Source organism: Peromyscus eremicus, chromosome 16_21, assembly GCF_949786415.1.
Source record: "Peromyscus eremicus chromosome 16_21, PerEre_H2_v1, whole genome shotgun sequence".
In the NCBI taxonomy this organism is placed as follows: domain Eukaryota; kingdom Metazoa; phylum Chordata; class Mammalia; order Rodentia; family Cricetidae; genus Peromyscus; species Peromyscus eremicus.
The window spans coordinates 4,476,205-4,503,458 of record NC_081432.1 but is presented as its reverse complement, the minus strand read 5'-3'; the positions used below and the strand labels follow the sequence as shown (position 1 = coordinate 4,503,458).

The 27,254-nt window shown below is 49.5% G+C and overlaps 1 protein-coding gene across 5 annotated transcripts in view; it reads right to left on the bottom strand.

Annotated features, from left to right (window-relative positions):
* Anks1a (ankyrin repeat and sterile alpha motif domain containing 1A) overlaps nucleotides 1–27,254 on the bottom strand; it is a 168,724-nt gene that overhangs the window by 93,051 nt on the left and 48,419 nt on the right. For 3 of the 5 annotated variants that reach the window (XM_059282300.1, XM_059282302.1, XM_059282298.1), the window contains exons 2-7: nucleotides 12,356–12,436; nucleotides 10,590–10,746; nucleotides 8,379–8,441; nucleotides 1,106–1,402; nucleotides 326–401; nucleotides 15–116 (exon numbers count right to left, since the gene is read on the bottom strand). In XM_059282300.1, coding sequence (XP_059138283.1) covers nucleotides 15–116; nucleotides 326–401; nucleotides 1,106–1,402; nucleotides 8,379–8,441; nucleotides 10,590–10,746; nucleotides 12,356–12,436 — 776 coding nt within the window. The remainder of the gene's footprint in view (nucleotides 1–14; nucleotides 117–325; nucleotides 402–1,105; nucleotides 1,403–8,378; nucleotides 8,442–10,589; nucleotides 10,747–12,355; nucleotides 12,437–27,254) is intronic. The other 2 variants (XM_059282303.1, XM_059282301.1) reach the window with 1 other exon arrangement.

Below are 27,254 nucleotides of genomic sequence, written 5' to 3'. Positions count from 1 at the left end.
TGCGGGGCCCGTACCTTCTATCAGTGCGGCTATCTGCTGGCTCTTCTGGGAAGGCAGGTCCCGCACAGTGTCCAGGGCAGTCATTCCACGATTGTCCTTTATGTTGACATCGATTCCTGGAAAGGACAGCAGGCGGTGGACCAGGAAAGTGAGCGTTTTTAGGCAAGCCCAAGGCTACCCAGAGCTCTCAAGCAGCACAACCAACATTCTTCACCCACAGTCATCAACGGTCTAGTGTTCCAGGACCAAGTCACACAGCTCTAACCACACGGATACGCTGGGCTCAAACAGCGCCTGGCACATGGATCAGCGCTGCCGACCTCACCTGCAGCCAGCAGAATTTGCACCACATCGGTCTTGCCAAACAAAGCAGCCTCATGCAAAGCGCTGCCCATCTCCGTCTGGAAGGCAAACAAGAGCGCAGCAGCACGTCATGAGAACAGTCGGGTGTGTCACATGACAAACGGGACACGGATGAGGAGGGTTGGCAACTAAGCTGCACAGAGCCTCGGGGGCTCCTCTTCCCACCATTTCTTGTGCGGGTTCTAACACCACCAGGGTCCACTGTGTGCTATCGCAGGCCGGCCACGTGCATGAGCCCCCACTGCTTGTAGGGATGATGACCAAGAAAACTTGACCAAGCTCCACCTTCCTGGGGAGAAGGAATAAAAGCACCTCATGGCCCCTGTGGAGAGTCAACGCCAAGCTTAAGGAAGTACTGACTGAGAGAAGCCTGCCATCACAGAGGAGTGCTAAATCACATTGGCAGTTGAGGCTTTGGCAGTGCGAAAAGACGGCCCTGGGTGGGTGGGTGGGACATGTATGGGAAGATAATGGACCTTTCTGTCTTTGAGACGGCCCACAAGCACTTCTTTTCAGGGTTTAAAGGCTGTATCTCACACCCTGAAAAGAAACAAGCAAAAACACTGGACTCACTCCACAGAGCTCATTTGCCTCTAAGATGTCACAGCAGAATCAAGTGACAAACAGAAGCACGTGAATGTGATGTGAAACGTGCTAAACACACACACAGCCCAGCAGCATGGTGCTTGTGCCTCTTCCACCAACCGAGTCCCTGTGCCAGGAGTGATGTCTGCCTTGCTACCTGGTAGTTGCTATCCATGCCGGCGTCCAGCAGCACCTGCACCACAGCCTTGTGGCCGTTCCTTGCTGCCAAGTGTAAGGGGGTGTGCTTCCTCGTGCTGCAGCTCAGGAGGTTGGGGTGCGCACTCAGCAGCATCTTCACCACCTCCAGCCGCCCGTACAGCGCTGCCAAGTCCAGGGGGGTTTCGAATTTGTTGTTGCGCATGGTGGGGTCTGTGAGCTCCTCCAACAGAGCCTTCACTACCTCCGTGTGGCCGTACTGTGCTGCACAATGCAGGGCTGTCTCGTTGTCGTTGTTCTGAGGGTTAACAAGCAGCACATCAGAAAGGGGTGGGGTAGGGAACTAACATCTGCCTGTATCATCACCCATAAAACCACTGAAATTTAAATGAGAAAAATAGCAGCAATACTTGGGAACCTACAGGAGTCGGAATCCAGGCACCGCCCCCAACAATCAAGCCTGATTGCTCCCATTGGCCACATCTGCCCCCAGTCCCCGCAGGAGGGGAGCATCCCCTGAACATTTGCAGTCCCTGTGTGCCTTCAAGGGCGCAGCTCCATATAGAAGGAGAGGGAACACGGGAATTTGGCAGGCATTTGGTAGACGCCCTGGCATGTCTGAATACTATATTACTGCCATTGTTTCATTAAACTTCAACTGGCTTTACAAGCATTTCTTTGTTCAACCCTGTGGTTCCGATTCTGGGTTTATCCACCAACCACAGCCTTCCACACAGCTTTTTAAAGGGAGGTTGTCATCTGGAGCTTCTGGCATGCAAATCAATCAGCCAGCAGAGAAAGTAACAGAGCAGAGCACCGCAAACCACTCTCAAGGTAGCAGCCGGCAGCCATTTCTGAGGAGGAAGGCACAGGCTCAGGCCCGAGAGAATTCGGGACCCTACCCTGCCCTCATGCCTACTGCAGGAGGGCACATGGGGCAATGCATGCAGCTTCTACTGCATAAGACAGTGAGCACGTTGGGGAAGCCTTCTCATGTAAGAAAGGGACCGGCTCTGGGATGCTTGGTGTGAGAGGTGCAAAATATTCCAGTGCAGCACTGCCCTCCATTCAACCCCAAGGCTGAAGGCCTCGGACGCCAATTTTGTCTCAAGGATCGAGTCCGGGGCAGAATTAGGGAACTTTGTGCTTTTTCAACGGTCCAAAGTAAAATGTGAGTCCTGTCAATCGTGTTCTTCGTTGAGACTGATGACAAGAACTGAAGCAGACAGTTTTTCACAACCTCTCTTTCGGAGAAGCACTGATGAGAGGGAGGCTCGCACAAGTCTCCGAGTCCTCAGTTTACCTAGGCAGCTTCTGCTCCTTCGGGGAAGACAAGGCTTGACAGGGCCTGTCTTGAGTCAATACTGTGCACCTTTCAGTCGCCAAAAGTTAAAAATTAACTACGTCTACAGTTGTTTTAATTCTGTTAGTGAGGTTAAAATGAACAGATGAAGAGTTACCCACACATGCATCAATTCCATCTGCTTTTGACTGCATTGTTTTGGCTCTTTTTTCCAGCTACACAAAAATGGATGAGAAAGATTCAGGGCTGCTGAGACCGAGGCCCCAAGCGGCCAGAGTGACAGCACAGGACCGTTGTGAGTGGCAGCAGGAGCACATGCGAAGATAAAAACAAATCAACAAGACGCAGACGACAGTGCCAGAGCGTCAGCACAACTCAGCAAAAGCAGCCACAGGACAGTTTTCAGTGGCCCGACCGAAGGCAAATTCCTGGGGCTCCCTGTGGCCACGGGGCATGCCCACCTCCTACCAAGCCGGGGCCCAAGGCCCCTGAGCAAACTCAGGGATGTCACTTCACTTCCTTGTGACAAAACGCAGCTACTTCAACAGAGCTCACAGGAGCTTTCTGGAAAGCGCAACCCAAAGAAGTCTAAGAAAAGTCTCTGAGTTTTCTACCTCAACTTTCACATGCCAACCAGAGCCAAAAAGTCAGCTTATTCTCAACAAAACTCCATTCAATAAAACCTGTTGTGACTCTGAATCAAATCCTTATAGCCATGGTGCCTCCTAACATCCAGAATTATGTGTCCTTGACTTTGTAAAATGTGAGACTTAGGGACTGAAAAATTATAAACGCGCGCGCGCGCGCGCGCGCGCGCGCGCGCGCACACACACACACACACACACACACACACACACACGACAAAATTATCCAGCAAGGGAGGAAGGGAAGGAGGGGGGGGTAGGACGGAGGGAGACCGAGATATAAAGACATGCTGGAAATACGGTTCAGTGGTAGAACACATGCTTAGCACACGTGGGCCCTGGGTTTGGTCCCTAACGTATCCCACCAAAACGATGAAGCAGAAAGACAGAGCGAGTGCTTTTTAGGTGTGTTTAGTGGTTCTTCTCTGGCTTTTGTTAGAATGAAGACAGCTGTCCCAAAGCTACCCTGTTAAGGTACAATCTTGGTCAGCTCTGGCACACTGCCTGCCTGGTGTTAAACACCATCTAACCACACCTCGCTGGCACAGTGTGGAAGCATCCGAGAGTGTATCGATTTTGCCAGACACGGGCTGGTGGTTAGCTTTCTTGAGCTTGTCTGTGGTGACCACACCACCATGGCTGAGCACTGGCCACCACCACATGCTCTCCTGGTTTGTTGAAGCTGAGCGCTGTCAGGTTAAGGAGTCCTCTGATTCACAGACCCTTGAGAGGGGCAGGGATCCCATGGAGAGCACAGATCGCAGTCATGGGGCATACTTCCTTTTCACCCCTTCTGAACAACACTGCGGTAATCATCTTACTCTGAACTGGGGGAAGGTCACGTGGCCCAGGCTAGCCTTGAACTTGATACTAAATCCTTTCACTAACCCTCCATCCCCACTCATCTTAAGATTAAGTTTTCCCTGCTACAGTCAATCGGTCTAAGAAAACGGGGTCTACTCCTCGCTACAGATTCCACTGAACTTCAGATCCTATATGTGATTCACAGATATACACATTCGTAAGTGAGCAGAGAAAATCATACAGAGTGTGTCCACAGGGGAGTATCCCATCACAGTCATGCTTATGTGTTCCCTGTGGACAGTCTGTGGTAAGGAGCCAGAGCTGTAGCTGTGTGCAACTGTGGTGCAGGTTCTAGAGACCTGACTGGGAAGAAAGGCAAAACCGTTGGTACAAAATTAAAAAGACAGGAAAGAGAAGATTGACCCCATGACAGCAAAGAAGGATTCAGCTCCCTCCTGCAGCACAGAACTTGGACCAAAGTGGACAGGAGAAAGACACACCAGCCCAGCTAGAAACTGCAACCAGTAGCCCAGGGACATGCGCTGGGCAGCAGGTAATTCTGTCTGTTATTGGGAAAACATGGAAAGAAAATGGAGCACCATCTGTGCAGGTAACAGCAAGGACCCCTCCAGGTGGAAAGGTTGTTCAGACGAGCACATCTCAAGATTCATCTGGGAACTATATAGAGCTTAAAACTAACCAGTCATGGGCCCAACCTCAGACCTGGCCAAGAAAGCTGATAGAGCAGAAGGGCATACTAAATTATTATTTAAAATCCTGCTGGTATGTAGGACACACCTATAATCCCAGTACTCAGGAGACTAAGGTAGGAGGATGGAGGATCGTGAGTTCAAGACCAGCCTGGACTTTATAGCCAGAACTTGTCTCAAAACAAGGGCTGGGGGTATTTTACTCAGTGGAAGAGTTGGTTGCCTAGCATGTGAGACTCTCCTCAGCTGCACCTTCAGCCCCCATTTCCCTAAGGAGCAAAACCACTTGCAACACCACTGTCATTAAGGAGACAGTCTGTGACCTGATGATACACTGAGAAGGGTATCGAGTCTATGGCACCCTGTCCCACACAAGTGACCTGAACCTACCCATGAGAGTAACAGCTTCATCATGGCTGGAGGGTGGTAAGAATGACAGATGGGAGGGGAGAGAAGGGGAGGGAGGGAGGGGAGGGAAGGGGAGAGAAGGAGAGGGAGGGGAGAGGAGAGAAGGGGAGGGAGGGAGGGGGGAAGGGGAAGGGAAAAGGTAAGGAAATGACTGACTAATTGACATCACGAGGACAAGTAACAAAATGTGAACATGAGCAGCATATTAGGAAACTGAATTTTCTGAATTTAGTGACTGTATCAGGGTCTCCTTACTGTTTTCAGACAAGGTCCCACCATGCTCTCTGGCTGGCCTGTCACTCACTACAGAGCCCAGGCTAGCCTCAGACTTTCAGTAATTCTTCTGCCTCAGCCTGAGTGCCAGGATACAGGGGTGCCCCACCATGTTCAGCTTTATAAGTGAATGTCTTTGTTCTCAGATCTCAATTAATACTAAATCCAATTAATACTAAATCCCAATTAATAGTAAATCTAAGTTTTTGGAACCAAGATGTGAACAGCTTAATCTCATACACATCACCACCAGCTATGGCCACTACTGCAGAGGGACAGAGAAAAGGCAAAGGGCGGAATATTCACTGCTCCGCACACGCCGCACACGCCACCGCAGTCCAGAGCCCTCGTGGTACAAGCCCTCCCCAGCTGGAAGTCCTTCCAATGGGGGGCTCCCTAATAGCTTCTGATGCTCCTGATGCAGTCAGGTCAGCCAGATTCAAGGTCCTTCCAGCACTGGGACGTGAATGGTCAGAAAAACTCATCTACCCCAAACGAGTCTGCCTATGCTGCTGGCTTTGTGAAAGAAAGCCCGGCAAGGGGAAGCTGTCTTACCAGGGGTGCCTGGTTCTCACAGTCCCACCATAGCTATGGCTCAGCTTCATTTTTCCTGACTTATGATGATGACAAAAGGGAACAGGAGAACTTGAGAACTCCACGTCTGCTCTTGAAACGGTGCCCGAGACTTCTACGTTTGTACTTGAGCCAGACAGGATTGGGCATTCACATACACTTTAGTAAAGCAATTCCTAGCCATTGGCCAGGCTAGTCAAACCCGCTTAAGTCAGGACAAAACCGAGGGGTGTGAACCAAGTCAGCTCCAGAAGGGTGTGCATCCTCAGCACACACAACTCCATTCCGCCCTCGCTCGGTGCTGTGTGCACACCGAGGGAAGAAAGCACCGGGCAGCACTTCCAGACACGCGTGTCCACTGACTGACAACCTATTTCCTCTTCTGTCCACGGAAGCAAACGCTGGGGAAAGCACGTCCAAGAACCAAAGGCCCAACATTAATCCGGGCTCTAGAAGCCAGCTGCGTCACAAGCGGAGACAGTTACCGCAGGCCGCTCCTCGCCAAACCAAAGCTTGAGCACACTGAGCGCCGCTTCGCTAATCACCCAGCAGCACTGGAAACAGATCACATGGTGCCTTTTCAGAACAGCACAGGTAGTGAGGCATCGTGGTGGCGCACACCTGTAAGCCCAACACTTGGGAGGCAGAGGAAGAAGGGTCTCTGTAGTTCAAGGCCACCCTGGTCTACAGCTAGAACTACACAATGAGGACCTGTCTCCATAAACAACAACAACAACAAAACCCACAGATTGCACAGGAATTTCAGAACATCTCATATATTGTTAGTTACCAGATCCTTTATCAACCTGACTCCAAAACAACCCAACAGGGAAGGTAGTAACAGTCCATTATATAAAAGAGGAAACTGAGGCTCAGAGAAAACACATTTCCTTGGGTCAGCAGTCCAGAACTCAAGGCCCGGGGAGCAAGCCTGGCCGGCAAGTCTGCACTCCAGTGCTCTGCTCCAATAAAGGGTCCCTATTTGATTCTGAGAACACAGAGAGAATACACCAGAACAGAGTGCATGTATCGGCTGCCTCAGATCAAACTGCTTCTCTACCAGCAATGGTCCAACAAAATCCGCCCATGACGTGTCTGATAAAAGGGACGATGCCCCTGCCTGTCACATCAAACATGGAAGCATGTGTGCTTCCCTTCCCCAGGACAGTTGCATTCTGAGCAAGCACAGAGCACTAACCAGGACAATTTAGCATCTGGTGCAAACTCCAGACTGCGCTCAGAGAGCAGCTTGGAGCTTGGAAGACAGCACAGCCGACAGAGTACTGCCCACCCCCACCACACACACACACACACACACACACACACACACACACACACACACACCACCACACACACACACACACACACACACACACACACACACACACACACACACACACACACACGGGCACCAGTTGGGCGGGCTCTCCAGCGTCCATGCCACAAGCAGGGCGGTAAGCACTCCAGCACTGGGGAGGTGAATTCTGGGGAGTCACTGCCAACCAATCGAGCCAAATCGGCCAGCTCCAGGTTCAGTAAGAGACCTGACTCAAAAGTTAAGGTATAGAGTGACTGAGGAAGACATGGACCTCTGGCCTTCACCCTGTGGGCATGCACACACACACACACACACACACACACACACACACACATACACACACAGACACATAGACACACACACACACACACACACACTCACTCACATGGGGTGAGGAGCTGGATCAGAGAGAGAGAAAGAGACAGAGACAGAGGCAGAGACAGAGATTGGGAAAAAGCATGTGCGTGCACATCAGCCCAAAATTCATCTGAGTAAAACTCAGCGACAAAAATTTAGCATGTGAGGAGGACAACAAGAAGCCATACCCACCACCTCCTAAGCTCTGTCTCCTTATGGAGAAGTCTCCTGGCGAGATAGTAGCTGGTCATGTAGGTCTAGCAAACCACTGCTGCTCCCAGTCACCAGGCCGTGCCCTGCAGCTCAGTTTCAGAGCCCTCAGGGTCAACAGTGACGAAGCAGAAAGAGAAGTGACGCTAGAGACTGGACTGAGCTATGAAGCGCCATGCAGAAAGGCACACACCCAGGGAGAGAGGGCGGCCGCCAGCAACAGCTTTTGAAAGAACGAGGTGCGGTCACCTATGTCCCCCACGCCACCACTGTGGCCACGGAAACCTGAAAGAAAGTCATATTCTACTTCAAAAGAACCGCGAGAGCGGATGACAAGGAAAAAGCTTCCGTTTTAAGAAGTGCACTTCAATCGCTTTCTGCGCTTATGGCCAGTGAGCGGACTCGTTTGATGGACGGGTTGCAAGCATACAGCAGGCTTACGGTGAGGTCCTAGTTCTTATTCCTGCTGCTGCAGATGTTCCCAACCTCTCCTGGATGGGAGGGTTTTAAAAATAAAGCCTCGGCCCCTGTGCTGTGCTTTCCCTAGACAAGCCAAAAGCAGATGGGCTGAGGCAGACAGCTGGAGGGTGACGAAGAGGAGCCTGGGCAGGCGGACAGAGGCGCAGCATGGAGAAACACAGGACGATGTGGGGTCCTGGCCGTGATGTACACACCTTGGCATTGATATAAGGGTCAAAGGGGCCGTACTTTTTGAGTTCTTTGATCTCAAGAGCATTCTATAAAAAGGAGAGGAAAAGACAATGTGATGATAAAGTGGATGAAATATATCAAAGCAATATGTAGCCCTGGGGGCCCAAGGCTAAACAACCTAGATCTGAGCTCAGGGGGCCCGAGAGAGTTACAGGGAGGGCAGCTCCAGGGGTGCTCACTCTTATCCAGCGGAGCAGCATTAATGGCTTTAGAATCACTGTCATGTCTGTAACTGCCTGGATCCATTCGGTTCTTCCAGCTCCTTTGGACATCCTGCCCAGCCCCCGCCTGAGATACTCAAGCGCTGGGCTGGCATCCACCGATCTTTGCCTACTCTAGGCAGGAGGCAGCCGTGAGCAAGACAAGCTAGCACACTCAAGTGGCTCAAAACCCCAAGCAGCTGTGTTTCAAGGCAAAGTGGTGAAGACAGGATTAGAAATGATTGCTGGGAATTGCTGAAGTGAGAAGGACGACTTCAATGGGTGGGCAGTTTTTCAACATTGAAGAATATTAGTTATAAGCAAGCTTCTCTGTGCACTTCTTTCAGAGAGGAGAGAAAACTGTTGTTTCAATCAGGAGAACTGCACTTGGGTTCTAGAGAGGCAAGCGCGCTGTCATCCTCATGGCATACACAGGCATCTGTGTCTGACGTCTGCTGCTTACCTACCTGGAAGGCCCGCCCGCCCGTGAGGGAATGGCAGGCTGACAGACAGCTGCCAACACCCAGTCTCCAAGTGGAGGGAGGCACCTGGAGCTCTGACAGAGTCCCTCCTCAGACAGAGCTGCCCTTCTCAGAATCAAGCCACCACGCTCTGGCAGCTCAGTGGAAACCTGTGTGGCCTTGCTGACGAGTGGACTTGTCAGATGGCGCCCTAAGTTTTGAGGAAGAACCTGACATTCCAAAGAGCTGAACAACCTCCTCAGAGCTGTCACGAGGAAGCCAGCCCTGAGCTCCCTGAGAAGGAGCAGCATAGTGCACACCGCAGGAGCAGGGCCGACAGACAAACCTCCCCTCCCAGAGGACCTGCATCCCGGGACCTGAACTAGAGGTGGGAGTCACAGAGCCTTCGTAAGGAAGTCTCTCCAAAGAACAAAGACAGTATCCTAGGAGTCTTCAATGCAGAGGCCTCGTGAGGTTTCGCTGACTCTGTTCTCTCTTTCTTTTCAGATTAGGGTCTCATGATGGAGTCTAGGCTTACCTGGAACTTCTCAACTTTCCGCCTCAGCCTTTTGAGTGTGGCGATGCAGGCTGTACACCAACCACCATAGCCAGCTTAAGTAAATTTTCTCTCTCTCCCTCCCTCCCTCCCTCCCTCCCTCCCTCCCTCCCTCCCTCCCTTACCAAGGCAAGGTCTCATGTAGTCCAGGCTGTCCTCTAACTATGTAGTCAAAGATGATCCTTCGGTCTGCACTTTCCAAGTGCTGAGATTACAGGCATGTGTTAACAAATCTAGCTAGGTAGTTTTCCTTAAATGCTGCCTTTCTAATAACTGTGTTTTTTCAAAGTATGCTCACTCTTAAAGCAGCCTCGGAGGACATGATGGAAATGATCTTTGTGCCGCTGGATCACCTCTGCCCTGCATCTCCACGGTTTTGAGTCGTGAGCTCATTTTTTCAGTACCAGCACACATACGTTTACTTCTGCACATTCTGATGTATGTAAAATAACAAGACAGCTCACAGGGCACTGACAAACACCAGGAATATTGCGCTGCATGTTGATGGCATAGGCACAAATTGTAATTATGTAATCCCTTGAGTTTGAAACTACATCATCTTAAAAAATTTGCATCAAATTTTATACTGTGAGACTGTGCATGTATGTATCTGTGCACGTGTAAAATTCTAGTTCAAATCTGCATATGAAATGTATCCTCCAGGCCTGGCATGGTGGTGCATGCTTTGGATCCCAGCGGATCTCTAAATTCAAGGACAGCATGAGTCTACAGATCAAGTTCCAGGACAGCCAGGGCTACACAGAGAAACCCTGGCTTGAAAAACAAAACAAAACAAAACAAAAATGCATCCTCCAGAACACAATCTCCCCCACTACTCATAATGAGGGGGTCATGCCTAGGGAATGGAGGAACTATGTCCTGAGCTATATATGCCCCAGGGCTGAAGGAGGCGCAGTCTGGCCACAGCTGAGAGAGGAGGACAGTCTCTCTCCCGACCTGTTCGTTGACTCTGGTGTGCGAGGGCCCTTGGTGGATGAGCAAGCGCACTATCTGGGCGTCTCCTTTCCATGCTGCCAAGTGCAGTGGGTAGCAGCCTTTAGAGTCAGCAACATTGGTCAGCGCATCATTCCTCAGAAGAACCTCAACCACATCCCTAGAAAGCAAAAAATCAGCATGAGCTTACAGAACCAGAGGTCTTTCCAGGGGTGTACTGCAGAGTCCTCTCTGACATCACCTCTCCATGTGGCTAATCTCCTCCTCTGAGCTCACTGCCAGATCTTCTTCTAAAGCCCCACAGCCACTGATGTGGCTTTAGGTGGCTGACTCACGTGAACAACAACTAACCTTCCTGTGAGCCTTTCTTGATAATCCATCTATTTCCCACTACTTTGATACTGTCTGGACTCCTTGTCTAAGCTGTGCAGCACTCCCTAGTTCTTGATGTTTAAACAGCATTCAGCATTTACACAAAGGCAGTCAGACCGGGCAAAGTTAACATCCTCACTACCTAGTCCAGTGCCTTGGGGATGTGGGAGCTGAAGGGACAGAGCAAAATCAAGGTCACAGACACAAGCCAAATGCACAGAGCATCATCTCAGAGCTCCAAAGAGAAGACTCTGGCTTTCTTCTAGGTGACATTGCTAATGAAGCAGATTCAAATGTGTAATTATCCCCAGGCACACAAGGCCAACGAAAATCCTCCCTGTGAACACAAACAGGCTAGCAAACTGCCACCTTTGAGCTGAGGAGTCACCTTAATCTGGACTTTCCCACCACTTGAGAGGGTCTCAATCTCTTTCTACTCTTCCTTTGTGCATACCCCACGTGCCATGGAGCACGTACGGAGGGAGTCAATTCTCTGCATCTACCATGTGGGTCCCAGGAATAAAAGTCAGGTCATCCGGCATGCATCTCGGGCTTTACCCTCGGAACCATTGCGCTGGCCCCGGATTTTAGCTTTAAAGTCATTATAAAAAAGCAACGGTATCCACACTCAACTTGAGAAGAGTTCAGCACTGCGGCAAGCCATCAAGTGGTCATACATTGGGCGAGTGACAGAATCTGCAGTGTGGGGTCTGTCCCTCGCTTGTATAAACTGAGGGCTGGGGTATGGGTTAGTGGCAAAGCATGAGGTCAGCACCAAAGAGAAAGGGCAGGAAAATATCGGGGAGCGCCTGGTCCCTGCTCCCCAGAACTACCCCCACACAGCTCCTCTTCCTAGGACTTTGCTTCCGACTCCCAACACCATCTTTCCTTCCCCGTTGTTTCTGTTCTTCCACAGCTGAGCAAACTCACCCCACGCCCACAACTGTGCCTGTGCTGCACCGAGCCCTTGATGTTGTCCACTGACAACTCCCAACTCCCCTGAGTTCATCTTCTCCAGAAAACTTTCCACACTCACGTTCTAACAACCTCCTTAGACTTACGAGGGTTAAGTGGGCCACACAGGTATTTTCTGTCTCTTTTAGGAAGGGTTCACGGTGTTCACAAGGCTGCTCTTATGAGGGAAGAGCGCCGGCTATCCGGACAGAAAGCCTCTCATCTCCCCCCATTTCCATCCGTGTTCATCAGGGACAGACACCTGTGGGCCAGGATCTTTATGATCTGGCTGCCCCGAGTCTGGTCTTCACAGTTACCACCATTGTGTGATGCTGGAACACTCCCGACAGGAAGGGATCATCAGGAGAAAAGGTGAAATTCACTCTGTCTAAAGATCTTTCTAGGGTGGGGCAGGGTGGGCAGGGGAGGGCCCTGGTACTCACCTGTGGCCATTCAAAGCAGCGTGGTGCAGTGGAGTGTAGCCGGTGCTATCGACACAGTTCACGTTTGGCCCTCTCCACATGCTGGTAAGAAAAAAGAGAGATTCAAAGGCTGAAGAGACACCTGGGTACTGGTGTAGTAGATAAACAAATCAGAAGCTTCCACAGACTTTGGACAGTGGTGCCTAGCACCTAGAGTGACCTACTGAGCAAGGAACTTAATGAGAAGGCCACAGTGTCAACCCAAGGACCAGTTCACCTGGGCTGCATCACTTACTCAGTTTTGATCTTAGGACTCTGAGGGCTCCCAACTCACAGAGATGTCACCCAAACAGCACAAAACCAAACCACCCAGCCAGACATGGGTGCTGAGCACCACGTTGTTCTGGTGAGTGAAGCCAGCAACTACTTCAGTACAGATCACAGACCAAGGTAGCACCCGACAGTGTCAAATATGCATCAGGATACATGAGTTGAGACACAAACCAGACTGTGTCCCCTTCCTTCAACAAGACAGTTGGCTAAGAGGAACAGGAGATTCTGAATTCACAGATTCAACTACTGTGGGTTGAAATGGGCATTAAAAATGCACCTCTACCAAACATACACAGCACCCTTTCTTATCATTATAACCCAAACAATACAGTCTAAAACCTGTTTGCATAAGGCTGGGTGTGGTGGCCCATGCCTCTGATCCCAGCACTCCAGAGGCAAGTTGATCTCTGTGTTTTTGAGGCCAGCTTGGTCTATATAGTAAGTTCCAGGACAGCCAGAGCTACACAGAGATACCCTGTCTCAAATAGAGCAAAAGAAAAGAAAAGATATGCATAGCAGTCACACTGTAGTAATCAGATCAATCGAGAGGCAGTTGCAAGCACATGGGAGTGTGTATGTGGGTAACATCAGGTGGATACACACCGTTTTACACGAGGGATTCCTGGAGTTAACCCCCTGTGGACAGATAAACTACTCCATCTTATCTGTGGGTGTTTGTATGCCCACTGACAGAATCTACAGCTTGAAGGTCTCACCTCCACGAGAAACACTATAGAGGAGAGCAATGTCACCTCCTTCAACCCTCAAAGCCCTAATTCTCAAAGTCAAGCCCTCGCTTGTCTCTAATCCCGCCAGCACTGAAGGTTGGAAGCACCCTTCTAACACTTCATTTTTTATGGTTTTGGGGATCAAGCCCAGGGCCTCACTCAAGCTGCCAGGCAATCATTCTGCCAGGGAGCTACATCCCGCCCTTTCCTTTTTAAAATGTTATCAGGGAGAGTTGTTTAATCAAAATGCATTTTCAGCGTCCATAAAAATAACTGACTCTCACGTCCAAGGACCCAAGTGCACTGTTGCTACAGCGTCTATATTAAGCTGTTCTCATTCTTGGAGTGACCTCATCTGTTGCCACCTGCGAGAGCCTGGCTGGTACATACTGTGCGGGCTGTCTGCCTTGGAACACAATACTTGAATCTTCACATCTGTGTTTGAGGCCAGCCCAAAGGTTCTGCCTTTTAATGCCACTGTAAGTGGGTAGTGTCGGTGCTCAGTTTGGGTCAGAAGTCAGCTTGGCTGCTGTCCACTCATATAAAAAGTCATTATGCTGATTGTTTTAGATTTGTTTGCATGTGCATGGGTGTATCTATGCATCACCTGTATTCCTGGTGCCTGCAGAGGTCAGAGGAGAGTTATCAGGTTCCCTGGAACTGTAGTTATGGATGGCTGTGAGACATCATGTGTGTGCTGGGAACTGAACACAGGTCCTCTGCAGGAGCAGATGCTCTTAACCACTGAGCATCTCTCCAGTCCTATTCGATTTTTTATTTGGGAACCAGCGCCCAGCAGTGAAACCATCTGGGCAGAGAGCCTTCAAGCCTGGGTGCTAGAAGCAGGATCACTCCAGGAACATCTTAGAAACAAGTGCCATCACTACAGCCTAGGCAGAGCAGTCCATCATCCAGCTCCCCCACTCTGAATGAGGCGGGGAAAAGACCACAGCCAGAGTCACAGTGATCAGAACCACACACGGCAGGGAAAAGACCACAGCCAGAATCAGAGTGATCAGAACCACACACGGCAGGGAAAAGACCACAGCCAGAGTCACAGCGATCAGAACCACACACAGCAGGGAAAAGACCACAGCCAGAATCAGAGTGATCAGAACCACACACGGCGGGGAAAAGACCACAGCCAGAGTCAGAGTGATCAGAACCACACACGGCGGGGAAAAGACCACAGCCAGAGTCACAGCGATCAGAACCACACATGGCAGGTTTGCTCATGAAGACACTGCAACAGAGAACTCATCAGACACTTTTCATTTCATCCCATCTTAAAGTTTAAAAAAATGTTAGAGAGACCGGCCCCCAGCTCCCATCCTGTCCCCCCCCCCCCCCCCCCGACTTCCCTTCTGGACAAGAGGTGAGTGTCTGGGCTCAGCCTAGATCCCATCCCTGGGCACCAGCCACTCCAGGAAGACCTGCCCAACTTGGCCCCAGGCTTTGGCCACCGGGCAGGTTCCCTTCTAGCCCTACCGGGAAGGCTCCCCTTCTCCAAGACCACCAGCAGACCCTGCAATCTCCACGCCCTGCCCCCACGCCCATCTGCCCGAGACCCCAGCCACTTCCTAGCTGCCAAGGACTGGGCCAAACCTAAGGGTGAAGGTGGCTTTGGTGGCCGAGGTGGAGGTAGAGGAGGAAGAGGCGGATTTGGTGGCAGAGGCCAGGGAGGCTTTGGAGGTCGAGGAGGCTTCCAAGGTGGCAGAGGAGGAGGAGGAGGAGGGGGAGACTTCAAGCCACAAGGAAAGAAGACGAAGTTTGAATAGTTCCTTCCATCTCAATCTTTCCCGATTCATTTTAAAGAAAGGACTGTGGGGTTTTACACTGTTACCTGTTAAATGACAGAGCCTTTTAAAGGACATTTCAAAAGATTTTTTTTCCTACAATTATTATTATTATTATTATTATTATTATTATTATTATTATTATTATTATCATTATTATTATTATTTTGCGTTGGGGGTTGTAAAAGAATGTTTATCATGTTTTTTGCTTCAGTGACTTTAGGACTAATTAAAAGTCCTAAACTCTGAAAAAAAAAAAAAAAGAGAGAGAGAGAGAAAAATAAAGAAATTTTAAAAAAATGTTAAATTACATTGGAGGCTGGGGCATGTGAGCCACAGCACACCAGTGGAGGTCGGAGGACAAGTTTTGGATGTTGCTTCCCTCCTTCCTCCTGGTGGTCAAACTCACTCACTGGGCTTGGTGACAAGCACTCCACCTGCTGAGCCACTTCACAGTGCCCCCCACCACCACCCCAAAGTTTAATGAACTGACAGGAAAAAAAAAATCTTATACCTCACAGATCAATTCAGCCCTAGCAAGTAAGGACAGATCTCGACACCTGTCAAAATTGAGATTTTTTTTCCTTTGCATTTTTTTTGGGGGGTGGTGGTGGTGGTGATGGCAGGTTCTCATTATGTAGTCCAGGTTGGCCTCAAACTCACAATCGCCCTGCCTCAACCTCCCAAGTACTGGGATTACACAAACCATCACATTTGGCTTTTTGAGAAATTCGTAGAGGGGAGACACAGAGGCCAACCTTCAATGTTTCCCTTGGGCACTGTCTTTTTCTCTTGAGGCAAGGTCTCTCACTAGGATCTGAAGTTCACCAATTAAACCAGAAGGGCTGGCCAGCAAGCCCAGTGACCTGCCTATCAATCCTCCCCACTGGGATAGTGTGTGTGTGTGTGTGTGTGTGTGTGTGTGTGTGTGTATGCGCGCGCGTGCGCCACTGCATGTCATTCAGTGCTGGGGACTGAGTACAGCGCCTGATGAGTGCATGCCCAGGCACTTCACTGATCCGCACCAACCCCTCAGCCCTTTAGGAGACAGTCTTAAAAGGTAGAACATTGATGCAGCCAAAGAGAATGCAAAGTGTACCCATCATGTCTGACTTTCCACCTATCTGATCAACCAAAACGAATGGGATTATCACGTGTTTGTGAGAGCAGTTCACCACGGGAACGAGTTTAAGTTAGTAAACTCCCTTGGGAAGACAATTTGGCAGCATTTATCAAAACCAAAAATAGCATTCGCTTGGAGCTGCAACTTCACTTCCAGGCAACTCTTGAAGAGAAACATTTGTGCATGTGCACAAAGCACATGCTTATACAGGATCACTTCACCAGGAGAGAAGATTCCAGAAGCCCAAGCACACCAGTGCACAAGCAGTCAGGATGCTGGTGTACCCACAACATGAAATACGACACAGCCACTAACAATAAAAACGGAAAGCGGGGCTTGTATGTCGGGACTTGGTGCTGACAGCAAGTGAAAGGACCTCACTGAAACATAAGCACCCCATTTTACAAACACACAGGACACAGATGCTCTGAAAACGGGTGGAAGTAGAAGAGTGCTCACCAAGAACTGTTTAGTGTAACCTTGGGGCACTGCACATGGTGCCCAGACACCTCCATGTTGATGCAGTATTGTACCATGGCACTCAGAACATGGGCAGCCATGTGCTCTCACAGCAACGGCTTTTACATGGAAGAACCGATACAGGGAAACAAAAGCACCAAGGTGTTCCTAACACAGGGATGAGTGTGTGGCGGGCCTCTCCAGGAAGCCCTGGTACTGACTCAGAACCCCGAGGAAGGAAGTGTTATGGAAGAGCCGACTGAGCAGCCACAGAGACAAGCAGCAGAGAAAGAGCCTAAGGAATGCGAGAAACACCTGTCAGTCATGGACCTGAGAAGAAGCTAACATCTGAGACACACACGGACTCAACTGAGTGCCAGAAAACAAACGCAGTTAAAGATGGGCAAAGGACACAAAAACACATCGTCACCATTGTGACAGGGCCTCACGCAGCCCAGAACGGCCGGGACTCTTCGTCATTCTGCTTCTACTTCCCAAGAGCAGGAAAACAGGCTATTCCCAACTCTGTAAAGATATTCTATAGAAGACGTACCAATGGTCCACAGGTAAATGAAAAAGCCTGTTCAATGTCACTATTAAGAAAGTGCAAACCCACACCTACGTGGCATTGTTTTGTGTCTGCAGGATAGCCATTGCAAAAATGGGGAAGGGTAGGGCAGTGAAGGATGTAAAGGACACCCTTGACACTGCTGGTGGGGTGTAAACTCGCACAGCCATATGGACTAGAAATAATGTGAGAATTCCCCAGGTCCCAGCAACCCCACTGCTATGTAGGAGCATCTCCAAAGCAATGTACTGGGAGTGCACGTGAGACACGTGTACTCCATGCTTGGTACCATGCTACAGAAGCCAAGGCACAGAATCAACAGGAGGCTCCATTAACAGTTGATCAGGAAAAGAAAGTGGAACGCTATTCAGCCCAGAAAAAGGAGAAAATCCGTCATTTACAACAGAATAAACGAACCTGGAGGACACTGTGCTGGGTGAAAAGGGCCAACTGCCAACACCAGACAGACTCATTTAGATGCAGAATCTGAAGTGGAACTCAGAAGCTTTTCAAGTCCTTCCATGGCATGTGCATTTCAAAACTGACACAGCACTCAGGAGGCAGAGCCAGGCGGATCTCTGTGAGTTCGAGGCTAGCCTAGGCTACAGAGTAAGTTCCAGGAAAGGCACAAAGCTACACAGAGAAACTCAGTCTCGAAAAACCAAAAAAAAAAAAAAAAAAAGCCACCCAAAACATAAACATCCATTCACATTGTGCTTGTCAGTTAAAAGCTGAAATAAGAGGAAGTGAAGAGCGTGGGATCTGTGTGAGCTGACGTCGGGGCTCTTCTTCACTACAGTGAGCCTGAGGCACATCCCGACACTCTCCATGTGAAGTCTGGATCCCTCTGCACCTCCCAAATGAGGAGCCACCAGCAATTACAGCTCACCTCTCCTAGCCATTTTTAATAGCAAACTTGCCTGAGTGTGTGTGATGGTAAGAAGAGGATGGAAAGGCAATGACCTGGAAGAGCTGGGAGAGACGGTGCTTATGCAAGAGATTCCAGCATAAAACAGAGCCGTTAGAGTCCAAAGTCAAGCCACAGCCACATGAGTGAGAGATGAGAACCTCTGGTGAGGCAGCTCTTGGCACGCCTCCAGAGAAGGACTTACTGGAACACGGAGAAGGAGCTGGGAAGGCAGCATCACGCAGCCACACTAGCTTAGCAACCTACCAGGCGCCAGCCCCTACGAAACTCAGGGTCAAGCTGCCCTTCATTTTAGCAAGGGTCCTCCTCCTCCACAACTGCAGAGGCAAGTATGTTTGGACATCCTACACCACATTAAACTCCCCAAAACTAGACAAAATGATGACGACAAGGCACACCCCCAGCCCTCTCCAGCCCCCTCCCTCGACCAGCATCTCCTCAAAAGGTCCATCTAGAGATTTCGGGGTCCAGGGAACAGACCAAGCAAACTCGAATACTGAAGGAGACCTGTGATCTCCCTGTTTGGAGTGTAGCTCTGGACAGGATGGCAGAGACATCCTCTCCACCCAACGTTCTTCCTTTTTGGCAGCTCAAGAAAAGAGCTATTTACAAATCCTGGTCTTCCTCCCTGTCGCAGCTGTCCCCAAACAGTGAGTACTGAACGCTGCTCACCCACAAACACAGCACAGAATAGAATGGGGGTGGGGAGGGGACCTAAAACCAGTCCAGAAGATTCCTAAACAAGGCTCCATCGGAAGGTTCTGCAGAGTCGCACTTTCTGTGTTGGACCTGCAGGGCAAATCCAGACAACTCTGCAGCCGTGGGGTCACAACAATCCTGGGGTAGCCTTAGACATAGGTTCAGGGTCTAGGCTCTGGCCTCAAAACTTGCCTTCACATGGCAGACGTACCACCTAAACCACTTACTACTCCACACCACTATCCACACATCTGTAACTCCACGATGGTCTCCCAGGACTTTCATCATTCACAACTTCTAGAAGCTTGAGCCAGATTCACAACACTAGGGTTGAGGGCCTATTGTGTGTTCATGGCCATTTCATTGCTTCCGCATGCTGTTGGAGCAGCCATGTCCGATGCCTCGGAAGCACCTACGTTTAGAGATGGCCTCTAAAAACTTTGCACAGGGCAAGGGAGAACATGCAGGTGTGGCCCTCCTTCGGCTCCGAACCTTGCCTCGAAGCCTCCGTCCCTATTCCTCACAGCACAGTCACACCTGCAGGTACTGCACTTGCCGGGCAGAGGGAGAATGGACATATAACACAACGCACTGCATTTGTGAGTCAGGTCTGGTCAACGGGGTCCTGGGCAGGGGTTACTCACACACATGTTCAACAGCATGTGAAGGGCGGCCCACACAGAAGGCATGCGAGGAGCTGCTGGAAAGGTCCTGAATGAAAGACTTCATTTTGTGTGGACACATGCATGAGCGTGTATATGCACAGGTCCATGGACTTGGATGTGCACAGGGAGACCAGAGGCCCACATCAGGTATCTCCCTTATGCTCCACCTTACTGTTTTGAGACAGGGTCTCTCCCTGAACCTGGAACCCATTGGTCTAGCTAGGCTGGTTGGCCAGCGAGTCCCCAGTTGCAGGTATGCACCAACACACCCAGCTTTTATGTGGCTGCTGGGAATCGGAATTCAGGTCTCATGTTAGCCACTGAGCCATCTTCCTAGAGAAAGCCTTCATCTCAAAGGATAGGATCCTGACCCATGGCCCACTTGGCCTTCTCCAAACCCAAACCGGAAACTACAAGATTCCTTCCTGGAGACACAATGACTCCACAGTAAAGGTCAGCAGAAGCTGATTTGGGGGCTCTATCACCCTATATCATGATAAGGAATATCCCTGACAAGCTCTTCTTGCCTTTTACACAGTGTCCAATCAGCTTCTGAGTCTCAGACTTACACAAGTAGATGACAGCCAGGGATCCTGGGCACTGAGGAAACCTTCAGTATGGGAAGATAGATAAAGAGCCAATAACCCCCAAAAAGTCACACCACACGGGCACAGGTCAGGAGAAAAACAGGAAATAACCAGTGAAAAGTTCTTGGAAACTAGAAATGATTGCAAAAGTTTAAAATATAAAGTACAAACGACAAAGCTGAATAAATCACAAGGAAAAAACAAGACAGAAATAGGAAAGACAAGATCAGAAGACTCAGAGTTCTAGAAAAAAGAGACAAAAGAAAAAAATCAGGGAAGAAACTGGTCGGGAGTAGTGTCACACACTTTAATCTCAGCACTCAGGAGGCAAGGCAGGCAGATCTCTGCATTTGAGGCCAGTCTGGTCTATAGAGCAAGTTCCAAGCCAGCCGAGGCTGCACATTGAGACCCTGTCTCTAAAGGACAGCAGGAGGGCGAGGCTCAGTGGTGGGGTGCTTTCCAGCCTGTCGGACGCTCTCGATTCAATCCCCAGTGACACACATCCACTCACCCAAGTTTTTGAATTTTGAATACATAAGACAACACTTACCACGATTCTAGAGAGAAAATGGCAGCTCACCCATGCAATTTCTTCTCAGTATTTCTGGGAGCCCTAAGTCCGTGAACAATGCCTCCAAACTTCTGAGGTGAAATCATTCCCACCTTAGACCTCTCCAACAGACACACTATTGTCAACGCTCAGAGCAAGACATTCACAGACACCCAAGATCTCAAATTTGACTTCCCACACTTCTTGGGAAGAGAGTTGGAGGATGTGATGCTCTACCAAACACAGGTGCAATGAGAAAAGGGGAGAGAGGCATCAGGAAGCCAGGCCCAGGGACTCAGATTAACCAGGGGGAGCATGGGGGGGCAGGGGTTCAGACTGCAGAAACAGAATGTCTACCGGAGACAGTGACAGCAGTGTAAACACCCGCCTGGGGGGTGGGAAACCTTAAGAGATTTAACAAGTAGTCAGTGGTTTGGGATGTAAACTCAGAAAACCAAGACAATCGAAAAGTCATTAATAAATTATACAAGAAGAAAACAGGATTACTGTATTCTAACTGGCTCAGCAGATAAACCACTGTGACAGTCACAGTAGCACAATCCACACTGACCGCCAGTGTAACATCTTCAGGACAGAGTGACAAGGAAGGGAACTACAGCCTCTCCTCCACAGCCCAGACAACTAAATGACAGGCACGCTTCGAGAACGAAGGAGCAGGCTGGAGCGAAGGCTCTGCAAGCGTGAGGACCAAGCTCAGACTCCCAGCACCCACGCACAAGGCGGGCGTGGCGGCAAGCTAAACGCTCACTGGTCGGTTAGTCTGGCTAAATCAGTGAGCTCCGGGTTCAGCCTGGAGGGAGGGCGGGCCAACGGGCAGACACACAGGTGACACCCATGCTGTACTGCACCTTCTTTCCAGTTGGCAGTGTGGGGAGACAAATCACACACTGAACCAGGCAGGCTTTTGGGGAGCAGTGACCACCCGGAAACTCCTGCAGCCTCCTCTTGGGCCTGCTGTTTTCACCACTGAGTCAGGCAGGTGAAGCATCCCTGTGCCCTGTGCCCTGTGCCCTGTGCCCTGTGCCCTGCTTGTCGATGGTGATGGGCAGGGAAGCCAGAGAAGCCTGTGGACCACACCCACAGGGTGAGTGCCAAGACCCCCTACTGCATTAAGATGGTCCATGAGGACTGAAAAATAAGCACGTGTGTGTGAGCCACCTCTCCCCGTGGCTCACACTACGATTCGGGACGTTTCTCTTTATTTCGCTGAACTTCTCTCATAAATACTTCCCGACCCCCAAACGTTCAGTGCTCAGCTGTGAGGAGGGCGGGACAGAGGGAAAGGCTCCTGCTTCATTCTGGGGTTTTATTTAAAAAGACACCACCCCCACCACCACCCCCACCCTGCAAAGGAAATACGCCCAGCCAATGTGAGGCATCCAGCTGAAGGAACACGTGGTGGTGGACTGGGATCTCACTAGGAAGGAGAGGCACACCAGAGTGACGGGGCAACAGGGCCTTCACCAGATTCTTTACAGGTTTCTATAGTTCCTGGAACACCTACGCTCCTCACTTCTCCCTGTCACACCCGTCAGCCCCTGTCTAGGGCTGAGCAGAAGTGACTCCTCAGGGCACCTACACTACCTCCTCTGGCCAGCCAGGCTGCCCCATGAAGACCTTGTACTTGGCCACCCTCCAGACCGTCCATCTCACTTCAGAGCTGTTATCATTATTTGATTGCCTCTTTCACAGGCCACAAACAGTTCAGGGCAAACTCAAGCAAGTGCTATTTACCACTGTATTCTCATTGCCAGTGAAGTGCCTTACAAAGTACCTTCAACACCTTAGTTCTTTAAGAATGAAGGCTGGAGAGATGGCTCAGCGGTTAAGGGCCCTGGCTGCTCTTCCAGAGGACCGGGGTTCAACTCCCAGCACATCTCTCCTCCCATCTTGCTCTTCTTGTTCCTCCCCAGGGTCATGGGAAAGCCGTGCAGAGTGCTGAGGGTGAGAGCCATGAACACCCAGGCACAGACTGGGTCCCAGAGGGAAATGAAAAGGTGTCTTACTGAAGATCCACTAACATTTCCAGAAACCCACTTTGACTTCCTTACCTAAGAAGTACCGATGCTATACTGAAAGGTATCAACTGATCCATGTAATCTTAAGGTAGTAAGATTATAACCTTGTTTGGAGGAAACTCAAATGACAATAATATTCACTATAGAAACAACTCATGAAAACAGGACTAGCATGTCAAAAGTTATTACCAGACGCAAGGGCCTTCAGACATCCAGGTATTTCCTGATCTCTCAAAGGGCCACAGACTAAAGCAGGATTGTGACTGTGGCTAATAAGTGGGATGTCAGGGGTCTAGAGTCACTGTTCACACCCACACGGAACCAGTGGGAGCCTGGAGAGACACATCAGCTGCAGAGTCTCCGGCCAAGTGCAGGGTGATTTTCATCTGATAACTCAGATGCCCATGAACAATGGCAAGGAAGCCCTCGGAGCTGTTTGTGGAGTAAGTGGAACAGTAACGTGGAACTAAAACTGCAGGTTCAAACGAAGTACTTACATGTTAAGTGACTCCAGTTCACAATTCTGCGTAAACACCATGTCCAGAGTCAAGGAGACCAGTGTGTGCTGCCGCGAAGCAACAGTACAGCCGCAGGAGGGGGAGGTGCCCTGCCTCCGTCTGGAGAGTCACCTTACCTCACGCCAGCACAGCAGTCAGCCCTGACTAGTTCTGGGCATGCGGCATGCATTGCTTTTGCAGTAAAACATGCACTGTGGCTCCTTCCCTGACTGGAGTCTAATCAGCCTTCTTAGAGCCCCATAGGTCTCCTCAGCAGGCTGGGGAAGAAACCTGCCAATTAAGCTTAAAAGTCCTGCCAGGCGGTGGTGGCGCACGCCTTTAATCCCAGCACTCGGGAGGCAGAGCCAGATGGATCTCTGTGAGTTCGAGGCCAGCCTGGTCTACAAAGCAAGTTCCAGGAAAGGCGCAAAGCTACACAGAGAAACCCTGTCTTGAAAAACAAAAACAAAAAACAAAAACCAAAAAAACAAAAAACAAAACAAAACAAAAAGTTCCTGAGCCCCTGATACCTGCTCAAGTTTCTGGTCTCCCTCCTGGGACAGCTAAGTCTGTATTGTATCTTCAGAATCCTGCTAGTCAGTTCTATCCCCTAACCTAGAGGCCTCCACTATGGAATTTTCCATCCCCGCCACTTCCACCCTGTTGACAGACTGTATGTGGAGTGAAGGCCATATCTACCTATCCCTGTCTCCCTACCCCATCATAACAGAAGCCAGGTCTATTCCAGAGAGAGATGGGCTTCCACTTACGAGAGTCATGGCAGAGTATGCACAGAAAAGGGCTCAAGGGACATTCATTTCTGTGCCTTTTTAAGGGCCACTGTGGCCCCTGTTTGTCAGCCCCTGGAGGGTGAACATCAATCACTCTCCGTCCTTCCGAAAGGAGTTCCGGAATCACAGAGGTCGTGAGAATAACTTGCTCTGGAGACTTTAGCCACAGGGGAGGTGACCATAGGGTCAGTGAGTTCAAAGACTAGTGGCTTGAGAAGCCCTGCAGGAACTGAGAGACAGCTGAGGTTAGGAGAGGTGAATGGCAGGTCAACATGGGTGCTTGTCTTAGTCAGTGTTCTACTGCAGTGAAGAGACACCATGACCACAGCAGCTCTTATAAAGGAAAACATTTAACTGGGATGGCTTACAGTCCAGAGGTTCAGTCCATTATCATCACGGCAGGAAGCATGGTGGCATGCAGGCAGACATGGTGCTGAAGAGGAGCTAAGAATTCTACATCCAGACTGGCAAACAGCAGGAAGAGAGGGAGACACTGGGTCTTGCTTGAGCATCTGAGATCTCAAAGCCCACCCCCAGTGACACACTTCCTCCAACAAAGCCACACCTCTTAATAGCTCCACTCCCTATGGCCTATAGGGGCCATTTTTCATTCAAACCAGCACAGTGTCCAAACCCAAGATGCTCTCCTCCCTGAGACAGTTTCATTTTCAAAGTCACCTTCTTAGTCTTGAAATCACCCCCCAAAAAGATCAAGATTGCTATGAGTAGGCAACACACACTCTACAGAAGTTGTAACTATCTCAAGGGCTCGTCCAGGCAGGTTTTGCTCAGAGCTTTCCAGGCTGCTCTCTATGGAACAGCTCCTCAGCCTGCCACACAAGAACCACCAAGCCCGGCACCACCCACCACCCTCCTGCAGACCCTGGGTATCAGCTGTGTGTCTATCTGCACACACTGCTCTCTCGGCCTCAGACTCTGAAATCTGAAAATCCTTCAAAGCCCCACTACAGTGTTACCCCACTTTCCAGACTGAGTTAACAAGGGAGTCCCCGGCCTTCACAGATGACTCTACCCACAGCCTCTCCAAGGCCACCTTTCACTGCCTCCTCAAGGGCAGAGTCTGCTCAGACTCATTTCCTTATCCCTGGGACCTGCATGATATCTAAAATACCTGTCCAGTGTCTTGTCTTTACAGATGGGAATGGCCACAGAGGACATTGGGCACAGCTCTTAAATGGTTGAGCCACACTGGAAGCCAGGTTTCTTGTTTTTCAGGAACGTTCTTTCCATTACACTAGCTGTATTCAGTTTGGAAGAGAAACATGGTCATTATTTCTGAAATAGCTGTACAGGTTATACAGATCAAATTCTGCTGCCTTAAGCTCTTCTGTTTAAACTAATTTTTCAAGAAGTTATTTCTCCATAATTTAGTAAGTCATCTAGCTGTAACTTCCGTTAGTGAAAACAGCTGAACAAGGCAAATTACTCTGGAACAACAAAACCGGATTTGTCTTTAACCAAGTCCAGGTTTTTCTCACTCTCTTTGTTTCTATTTGTAATGTGTTTAAATTTAGCTTAATCCCAGGCCCTGTCTCAGGAACTCTAAGATCTGTCTTTAATCAGTGTTCCAAATCTGCTCTGCCGTCAAATTCTTCATCCAGCTTTTAGAAGTGCAGTGCTTTGCCTTGGAATCTTTCAAAAGTGACCCCCTCTTGGATGGCCGAAGCTTGGCAGACATGGCCTGAAGCAGCATCACTGTGTGTAACATCTGCTATTGGAGGAGTAAGAGATGTTGTCACATGGCTAAAGAGGAAACCAGATTCCTGATGAGATGGTGTCCCTACAAATGCTATTTTGCTTCCAGATTATAAATTTACAGGAAGTAATTAGTCACGACCCAACCATAAGGAACCAAATGAAGCTTCGTATACAAGAACAGAGGGAGGCCATCACGGCTGTTGAGCTAGACAGGTAAAGAAACTCCATCTTCAGTGACTGTGCCCCTTGTACTAGAAACACAAGATGGCAACACTCCCCTGTGGACCAGACTGTCACAGCAGGTACCTAATCAACTCCAATTTTCACACCAAATAGGAAAATAAGAATTTGTATTATACAAATTTTAGCATGGTCAGTGGTGTGACGTCACCTCAAGGAGGGCACACGGTTATCCTGGATGCTTTCTGCCCAACTTGTTAATTCTACATGACTCCCTCTGGTGCACTACCTACCTCAAGCTACAATTTGAGACTTACATGTAAGTTCCTAAAATGTCTGAAAACCTTACCAATCTATGGATGCCATAACGACCTACTGATGTGTCTGTGTCAGCAGCCAATCCCTGTGCCTCTGAGCACACATGGCTAACAGTGACTGGCTAAAAACAGTGGTAACTCAAGGCCAGGACATCATGTTCTAAATTCTAATATGCATCATTTCTTGGCCTTTTAGCTAAGAGCAAGTGTAAACCATAACATGAACTAAAATCCCACACTCCAGATTTTTGCTCTGAAAAGAAAAAAAAAAAATCAATCTGATAAACATAATCCCAGGCTAACAATGAAAACACAACACTAGCAAACAGGGATCAGAGGCCACCACTGAGCTGGCAGACAGGAAGAGAACAGAGGAGTACGATAAATGACTATGCCCACACACCTGAGAACTTCCAAGAAGTGAGCAAACTCCTTAAACTAAAAGCCTCAAACCTACCAAATTCATTGAAGAAAAAACAGATATAAATAGGTCTGGATCTATTAAAGAAACTAGCCCTCAATTCCTTCCCTCAATAAAATGCAAATGTCAGGCCCAGAAAATTTTACTGGTAAGTTCTACCAAGCATTTAGAGGAAACAGAACCAGTTGCTTGTCTTCCCTCCCAGAACAGGGAAGCAGAGAGAACCTGGCTAACTCATTCTGTAGGGCTGGAAGTATTCTAATGCCCAAACCAGAAAGTAATTTAGAAGAAAGGAACAGCAGGCATGGCGGCACGTGCCTGTGAACCCAGCGCTTGGGAGGCTGAAGCAGGAGGGACATATGTTTGAGGCCAGCCTGGGACACAAAGTGGGACCTTGTCTCAAAGAAAAGAAAACAAGAGAACAGAGACAGGGAAAGAAAAGGAACGAAAGGAAAATAAAGGACCTCTATCTCCAACCACACAAGACAAAAGGCAAGCCAAACAAAACAGAAAGAACTAC